General features: G+C 51.9%; 1 protein-coding gene across 1 annotated transcript in view; it reads left to right on the forward strand.

The window, feature by feature from the left end:
- Positions 1 to 5,099, forward strand: part of DUSP15 (dual specificity phosphatase 15) — a 28,739-nt gene extending 23,640 nt beyond the window's left edge. Inside the window, exons 5-7 of the mRNA XM_015418943.1 lie at positions 2,091 to 2,165; positions 3,187 to 3,361; positions 4,521 to 5,099. Coding sequence (XP_015274429.1) covers positions 2,091 to 2,165; positions 3,187 to 3,361; positions 4,521 to 4,727 — 457 coding nt within the window. The 3' untranslated portion in view covers positions 4,728 to 5,099. The remainder of the gene's footprint in view (positions 1 to 2,090; positions 2,166 to 3,186; positions 3,362 to 4,520) is intronic.
- The last annotated feature ends 3,914 nt before the right edge of the window (positions 5,100 to 9,013 follow it).

A 9,013-nucleotide genomic window follows, 5' to 3' on the forward strand; every position in this document is an offset into this window, starting at 1 on the left:
CTCCGCTTCCGAAGGCAGTTTGGGAGGGAGGTGGGGGGGATCCTGTCTCCAGGCGGGGGATGCTCGCCGGATGCCTCTCCCCAATTAGCGAAGTGCTGACATTTGGAGAGCTGCTCGTGGGCTTTTGGTGGGCGGGGGGAGGCACAACTCGGTGCCCCCTCCAGGGCCCAGCACTCTAGGCAAATGCCTAGTTCGCCTAGTGGGTGAGCCGGCCCTGCTCTCATCCAAGTACTAAACACAAGGTTGACCCTGTTTACCTTAATGGAGCTGATGAGATTGGGCAAGCAGGTCAGGACAGAGACAAACCAGGGTTGCCACTTTCTGGATATCGTTGCAAGGAGCCAAACGATACTGTCTGGAATTGTGATTAAAGTATATCCAAGCCGTGGATTTTTGACCTGCCGCTGCAAGAGCATGATCTGTTCTTTTGGCAACTGGAATAGAGAAGGAGCTGGATACAAGTGAAACTTAATGGCCCCGGTCACACTGGGGGAAAAGGTGCAACTGAAGTGCGGCTTTTTTGAGCCGCATCAAAAGAGAAGCACGGCGGCGGGATCAGACAGATCCCCCGAGCCGCCGCGCAGTTGCTCCCCGGCATGATCAGATGCCGGGGGAAGCCACAGATCGGTGAGCGAGGCGAGCCCGCTGCGCATGTGTGCGCCTGCGCAGCTCAGCAGGGGGCCTTGCATGCTGCCGGAGACAGGCGCACCGGCGATCACACGGCCACCCCTGCTGCGAATTTTCTGGTAAGTCGTAATGTCTTGTAGAGGTTTTTTTGATCCGCATCTTCGGCCGGAAGAGACGGATCGGGGATGGGTGCGCGCCGCTTCCTAGATGTTGCGGTGTGATCGCGCCCGCTTGATGCGCCCCCGATCCGTCCCTCTGGCGGATCAAAGCCTCCCGTGTGACCGGGGCCAATGATGCCCTTTCCAACCATTTTAGATAGAATGTTTATATAATTTTTAGGTAAAGTAAAGGTAAAGGTTCCCTTGCTCGAAAGCCAGTCGAATCCGACTCTAGGGTTGCGGTGCTCATCTCCGTTTCAAAGCCGAAGAGCCAGCGCTGTCCGAAGACGTTTCCGTGGTCATGTGGCCGGCATGACTAAACACCAAGGCGCACGGAACGCTGTTACCTTCCCACTGAAGCGGTACCTATTTATCTACTTGCAATTTCTTGCTTTCAAACTGCTAGGTTGGCAGGAGCTGGAACTAGAGACGGGAGCTCACTCCATCATGTGGCACACGCGGGTCTCGAACTGCTGAACTTCCACAGCCTGCAGTTCAGCGTCTTAACCCCTTGAGCCACCGCAGCTCCTTTTTGGTGTACCTTTTTTTACTCTCCAGGGAGTGCTAGAGAGCCAGTTTGTTGTCGTGGTTAAGAGCACGGACTCTAATCTGGGACAGCCAGGTTAGATTCCCTGCTCCTCCACATGCAGCTGCTGGTGTGACCTTGGGTCAGTTACAAGTTCTCGCAGAGCTGTTCTCTCGAGGGCAGTCCTCAAAAGAGCTCTCTCAGCCCCGCCAGCCTCACAGGGTATCTGTTGTGGAGGAGGGGGAAGGGAAAGGAGTCCGTAAGCCGCTATGAGACTCTGAGTGAAGAGCAGGGCAGGGGTCATTTCCTGCAGGAGCGCACAAGAGCGGAGCTCCGGCAGTAAGGAGCCCAGGGGGCGGGCACATGCAACAAGCCCCACCCCCTGCTCCCAGTAGCCCTCGGTCAGAGCAAGAAGCAGCCAGGTAAGTTGCAGAGCTCGCACACCCGCAGCCTCCGGGTCCAAAACAGTCCAGTGGCACCTGTAAGACCAAGTTTTATTCAGGTACAAGCTCTCCCTCCTCTGCGAGGACAGATCTGCACGCCCCCCCCCCAATAGCTAGCAATCCAAAACAGTCCAGTGGAGCCTAAGCGGTGGGTGTTGCCTTCTGACACACTTCTGGTGATGTCTGGGGTTGTGGCATATGCAAATAAGTTATGCTAATGAGCTCCTGCACCTCTTTTTCCACGAAATGACCCCTGGAGCAGGGTATAAATCCAGTCTCTTCCCCTCCTCCCTCTTCTAATGTTTTGCTTTGCTTCCCTTCCCCCCACCCCCCCAGCAAGAAGCACTTTAAAGAATGCATTCATTTTATCCACTCCTGCCGCCTGCGTGGAGGAAACTGCCTCGTGCATTGGTACGTTCACATATCGCGTTGGCAAAGACAGGGGGGAATGGCCAAGCACAGAGTTCGTTCAGAAGACCGGGAGTTCCACTGATCTGTGCCACAAGACAGTCGTATGAGAATACGTTGTGGTGGGAAATGATCAGTGCAGAAAAAGGCAACTCGAATGATAAAAGGGTTGGAACACTTTCCCTATGAGGAAAGGTTAAGGCGCTTAGGGCTCTTTAGCTTGGAGAAACGACGGCTGAGGGGTGACATGATTGAGGTTTATAAGATTATGCATGGGAAAGAGCAGGTAGAGAAAGAGGTACTTTTCTCCCTTTCTCACAAGACAAGAACTCCTTGTGGGCACTCCATGAAATTGCTGAGCGGTCGGGTTAGAACGGATAAAAGGAAGTACTTCTTCACCCAAAGAGTGATGAACACATGGAATTCACTGCCACAGGAGGTGGTGGCAGCTACAAGCATGGAGGGCTTCAAGAGGGAATTAGATAAGCATATGGAGCAGAGGTCCATCAGTGGCTATTAGCCACAAGGTATAGATAGGGACTCTGGGGCAAGTGATGCTCTGTCATCTTGGTGCTTGGGGGGGGGGGGTCAACAGTGGGAGGGCTTCTAATGTCCTGGCCCCACTGGTGGACCTCCTGATGGCACCTGGTATTTCTGGCCACTGTGTGAGACAGGATGCTGGACTGGATGGACCCTCACTGGTCTGATCCAGCAGGGCTCTTCTGATGTTCTTATGAAGGCCTCGGCCTCTCTGCCCTGTTGCTGGTCCTCCAGAGGAACTGGCTGGCCACTGTGTGAGAAAAGATGCTGGACCAGATGGCCGATCCGTCTTATCCAGCAGGGCTCTTCTTATGCTCCTATTTTCAGGCAAGCTAGAGCTTCAGTGCTGTCCTTTTTGCATGTTCAGTGGCATTCTTTCCAAGAAACGCCCAATACCATTTGCTGCTACCATTCCTAGTCAAAGGGCCCAGTGAGGGGGCCAGAGAAGGCAGACGTCTCTGACTGTTTCTCATTCCGGTTACAGCCTTGCCGGGATCTCTCGCAGTACCACCATCGTCCTGGTGTACGTCATGGCGGTGACGCAGCTGAACTGGTACGAGACGCTGGAGGCCGTCAAGGCGGTGCGGTCGGTCGCCAACCCCAATCCTGGATTCCGTCAGCAGCTGGAGGAGTACGGGAAAAGCAAGTCTGCGCAGAAGGTGAGAGCTGGAGGTGACGGGGAGTGGGCTGGGTTGGGGGGCCAGGTAGGAATAGAGATGTGAAGTCCCGGAAAAAAAACGGAAAAAATCGTGGGGGATTTTTTTCCCCCAAAAAATTGAAAAAAGAAAAGAAAAAAAAATCATTATGGAACATTTTATTTTAACATGATGAGTAAAATATTTCAAGACAAGGTGTTCAAATATTTTCCAAGTCATTTCTAAAAAATATGTATGGTATCAGATTGATTTGATTTCTGTGCACTGAGGACCAGCAAGTCCTAGGTTACCAACTGAACTCTCCAATGCAAGAACAAGATGCATTTCTTCCTTTAGGAGGTGCTATTGTCACAAGAAAAGAAAAAGGTTTCAGTTTTGTTTTTGCGTGTGGGTGGGTATTCTGTTTGTAATCATTGTTTGGATACACTATATTTTTAACTAGGAAAAAGGCCCGTTGTGGAAATAAATACAACGGCCTCTAGAAAGAGGCTCTGGGCGTGTGCCCCGGCCTTGGACACTCAGTGTCAATTTGCTGTGGCGACCTCAGCAGGGTATAATGACACTGAGTCCACCATTTTCTCCAGAGGAACTGATGTAATTTTGAGTGATCTCCAGTCCTCACCTGGAGATTGGCAACAATGGTTCCCCAGAAGGGAATAGTTGGTTTGGAGGGTGGAGTCTATGGCTTTGTACTTGTCCAAGGTCCCACGCCTCCCATAACCATTTGGCCCAAAGCAAAAGACGATAATGTGGGGGAAAGTTGAAGGCCACAGGAAAAGCAGAAGACCAAAAAGGAGATGGATTGACTCCATCAAGGAACTGTTTGCAAGACCCCAGCAAGGCTCGGAACAAGGATGTGTAGACACTAATCTGGGAGAACCGGGTCGGATTCCCCACTCCTCCACTTGCACCTGGTGGATGACCTTGGGCAAGCCGTAGTTTTGACAAGAGCTGTCCTTAAAAAAGAGCAATTTCCGTCAGAGCTCTTTCAGTCCCCCCTTACCTCAGAGGGTGTCTGTTGTGGGGAGGGGAAGGGGAAGGAGTTCATAAACCTCTCTGAGACTCCTTTGGGTAGTAAAGGGCAGGGTATAAATCCAATCTCCTCCTCCTCTTCTTCTTCTTCCTCTTCTTCTTCTAACTACTTCTTTTATGCCCTCGGCAGATCCGTCGGCAGCTTGTGCGCAAGTACGGAGCATCCCCTTTCAACGACGACGAGGACATACGAGGCCTGCTGCCGGCTGACAAAAGACCTCCCGCTGACCTGCCTCGGCAGATTCTGTCGCCAAAGAGCCACAGTGCCAAGCACACGGGCCCCTTTCTGTTGCGGGTGAAGGAGACATTCTCCTGCCTCCCGGGGTGTCTGAAATGAACTCCCTTTGGGCACGCTGGGAAATTCACAGAAACTACGTGCATTGGACTGGCAGGGGCCCAAATCTGGCAAGGAATGCGCTCGGCGCTGGAACCACAAGAGGGAAATTTTAAGTGTTAACGGACACTGTGCAGTTGAGAAAGCGGAACTGTCTGGAGGTGACCGATTATCGGCCTCGGTTTCTTTTGCCCGTGGAACGGAGGTGATTCATACAGGAAGAGGCACCCAGGAAGTGTGTTGCAGATTCCAAAGTCCCTCTCACTAGCAGGGCCGTGAGCGAAGGCTTCGTGCCCTGTCTTGCAGATGGGATTCTTCACGCCCGAGACTGGGAGTCATCTGCCGGTCAAAGACTTCCCAACACAGATTCTTTGGCAGGGAAACAAGAATTTTTCAGTAATTGTTGCATATGTGTCCTGGAGGGGGGGGGGGGGGGGGGGGAGGGAACGGGAAAGGCTAATGGAGATGGTTCTCGCACAGTAAACAGCTTTTTCTTTCCAAAGGGCGCATTGGGTCTTCATGTGTGGATGCGTGGATATGAGAGAAGAGCGTGTTTTGTAAAAAAAAAAAAGGCCCTTATCCAGATGGCTCAAGCTGGCCTGGGTTAGTGCTCCGGTAGGCGATGGCAAATCACCTCTGTTTGTCTGCCCCTGACCTCGAGGGTCATAAGAACATGAGAGAAGCCAGTGTTGGATGAGGCCAGTGCAACACTCTGTCACACAGTGGCCAAAAAGACCAGGTGCCACCAGGAGAGTTCCTATCTATACCTTGTGGCTCATAACCATGGATGGACCTCTGCTCCATATGCTTATCCAGTTCCCTCTTATAAGAACATAAAAGAAGCCAGTGTTGGATCAGGCCAACGGCCCATCCAGTCCAACACTCTGTGTCACATAGTGGCCAAAAACACAAGGTGCCCTCAGGAGGTCCAGCAGTGGGGCCAGGACACTAGAAGCCCTCCCACTGTTGCCCTTCCCCCCCAAGCACCAAGAAGACAGAGAATCCCTTGCCCCAGCCTGAGAGTCCCTATCTATACCTTGTGGCTAAGAGCCACTGATGGACCTCTGCTCCATATACTTATCCAATTCCCTCTTGAAGCCGTCCATGCTTGTAGCCGCCTCCTCCTCCTGTGGTAGTGAGTTCCATGTGTTTATCACTCTTTGGGTGAAGAAGTACTTCCTTTTATCCGTTCTAACCTGACCGCTCAGCGATTTCATGGAGTGCCCACAAGGAGTTCTTGTATTGTGAGAAAGGGAGAAAAGTCCTTCTTTCTCGACCTGCTCTACCCCAGGCATAATCTTATAAACCTCGATCATGTCACCCCTCAGCCGTCGTTCCTCCAAGCGAAAGAGCCCCCAAGCGCTTTAACCTTTCCTCATAGGGAGTGTGTTCCAACACTTGGATCGTTCTAGTTGTCTAGGCTAGCCCAATCTCACCAGATCTCAGAAGCTAAGCAGATTTGACCCCGCTTATGACTTGGATGGGACAAGGAAGCCTCCTACGTAGGTGATGGCAAAAAACTTCTGTTCTTGTCTGGTCTTGAAAACCCGAAGGGGTCACTCTACACACACACACACACACACACACTGTGAAAAGCCGAATCAGATGGAACCAAGTCAAAGGCAAATGAGGAGGGGTTACCATAGAATCCTAGAATCCCAGAGTTGTAAGGGGCAGGGGTCATTTCGTAGAAAAAGAGCTGCAGGAGCTCATTAGCATAGCTCATTAGCATAACCTGTTTTCATATGCCACACCCCCTGACCTCACCGGAAGTGTGTCAGAAGGCAACACCCACCGCTCAGTCTCCACTGGACTGTGTTGGATGGCTAGCTATTGGGGAAGGGGGAACGTGCAGATCTGTCCCTCACAGAGGAGGGAGAGCTTGTACCTGAATAAACCTTGGCCTTAAAGGTGCCACTGGACTGTTTTGGACCGGGGAGTGGGGTGGGCGCTCTGCAGTTTACCTGGCTGCTTCTTGCTCTGACTGAAGGCTGCTGGGAGCAGCGGGTGGGGCTTGTTGTATGTACCCACCCCCTGGGCTCTTTACTGCCGGAGCTCCACTCCTGTGCGCTCCTGCAGGAAATGACCCCTGGTAAGGGTCCATACAAGGCCATCTAGTCCAACCCCCTGCTCAATGCCGGATCAGCCTAACGCATCCCTGGCAAGCGTTTGTCCAGCCGCTGCTTAAAGACTGCCAGGGAGGAGGAGCTCACCACCTCCCTAGGCGGCTGATTCCAGACGGAAATTGGGGTGCGTGTGCTCCAATGTCTTTAATATTTGTCCCAAGTAAAGAATTTTGGCCTATGCAGGATCTTAGAGAAATGGGGGCAAAGTTGAGAGAGCAGCTCTGTCTGCCGAAATTCTCTTTTTCGCCCGACTGTTTAATATTCCCAAGTGCTGCCGCTTTCTTAACAAAACGAAGATGCACTGCGTCTAGGCTTGCCAACTTTTCAATATTTTTATCAGTGATCTGGATGAAGGGGTAGAAGGGCTACTCGTTAAATTTGCTGATGATACCAAATTGGGAGGAGTAACAAACACCCAAGAAGTTAGAGTTAAAATGCAACAAGACCTGAATACTCTGGGGAAGTGGGCAGTTGCGAACGGGATGCAATTCAACAAAGATAAATGCACAGTATTACATCTGGGCCACAAACACGTCAAGCACAAATACTGGATGGGGGAATACGTTTCTGGGGAGGAGTGTATGCGAAAGAGATCTTGGGGTAAGGGTGGACTGTAAACTAAATATGAGCAGTCAGTGTGATGCGGTGGCAAAAAAGGCCAGTTCAGTCTTAAAAGGGCCATAGCATCGAAATCGCAGGAGGTCATAGCCCCTCTGTATACCGCCTCGGTCAGGCCGCACCTGGAGTCCCGTGTGCAGTTCTGGAGGCCTCCCTTCAAAAAGGATGTGGGCAAAACTGAGAGGGTGCAGAAGAGAGCGACAAGGATGATCAGGGGTCTGGAGACTGAGCCCTATGAGGAAAGGCGAAGGGCCCTGGGAATGTTTAGTTTGGAGGAGATTGAGGAGGGACATGATCAATGTTCCCTCTAAGCTGTGGAGTCTTGTGAGCAAAAATTCTACTTTGTGAGCTCCCGGCATTAAAGTTGTGAGCGAGCGATTGGGCTACTGCACCAATTAGTTTGCTCTGGAGCCGTCCCTTCCTGAGCTAGGACAAAAATTTGTGAGCTGGAGGCTAAAAAACTGAGCTGGCTCACACTAACTCAGCTTAGAGGGAACACTGGACATGATTGCTCTCTTTGAATATTTGAAAGGCTGTCCTTTGGAGGAGGGCAAGGAGCCGTTCCAGTTGGCAGCAGAGGAGTGGATCCAAAGCAACAGGTTCAAATTACACGCAGAAAGGCATCAGCCGGAGATTAGGAAAAACTTTCTCACGGTCAGAGTGGTTCAGAGGTGGAATCAGCTTCCCAGGAAGGTGGGGAGCTCCCCTTCACTGGCGGCTTTCAAGAAGAGGCTGGATGGATATTTGTCAGGGATGCTCTAGGCTGGTCCTGCATTGGGCAGGGGGCTGGACTAGATGGTCTATAGGACCCCTTTCCAACTCTATGATTCTGGGTGGGGATATTCGTGGAGGTCTGAGGGTGGCGCTTGGGGAGGGCAGGGTTGGGGGAAGAGAGGGACATCAGTGGGGTTTAATGCCACAGACACTGTCCGGCCCATAGCTACAGTGGGACTATCGCGGGCTCTGCCCCCTTCCTTAAAGGGCCAGCCCCACAATAATTTGTTGAGAATAAGATTTTTTTAGAAGAATCGGGGCGCACACGGCTCCCTGCCTCTTCTCAAAAGCATTTAAAGGGATCCTTTAAATGCGCTTGAGAAGCAGCAGGGGATGGCGCGTGCCTCTCTCCCTCCCTCCTGCACAACTTAAAGGGCCGTCCAGCTGATCGGCGGGCCACGTGGCTCCCCGCCGATCCACTGAAGGGCCCTTTAAATCTTGCGGGAAGGGAGTGAGAGAGTCGGTCGCTGGTGGTCCAGCTTGGGGGAGGATTGGAGTGTTTAGGGTTTTTTAAAAAAAATCATTTGGGAAAAGGTTTGGGTAGAGGCAAAGCAAACCTAAGACTAAATAGTAAGGGTGGGGTGTGTATAAAACCTGGTTGTATTTGTCTGTTGGTGTCGTGGTTAAGAGCGCGGTCATCCAGCAGCTGCAAGTGGAGGAGTGGGGAATCAAATCCGGTTCTCCCAGATTAAAGTCCCTGGCAGGGGTCATTTCCTGCAGAAGCGCACAGGAGCAGAGTTCCAGCAGTAAAGAGCCCAGGGGGCGGGCACA

Source organism: Gekko japonicus, unplaced genomic scaffold (assembly GCF_001447785.1).
Source record: "Gekko japonicus isolate JY-2015 unplaced genomic scaffold, Gekko_japonicus_V1.1 scaffold2617, whole genome shotgun sequence".
In the NCBI taxonomy this organism is placed as follows: Eukaryota; Metazoa; Chordata; class Lepidosauria; order Squamata; family Gekkonidae; genus Gekko; species Gekko japonicus.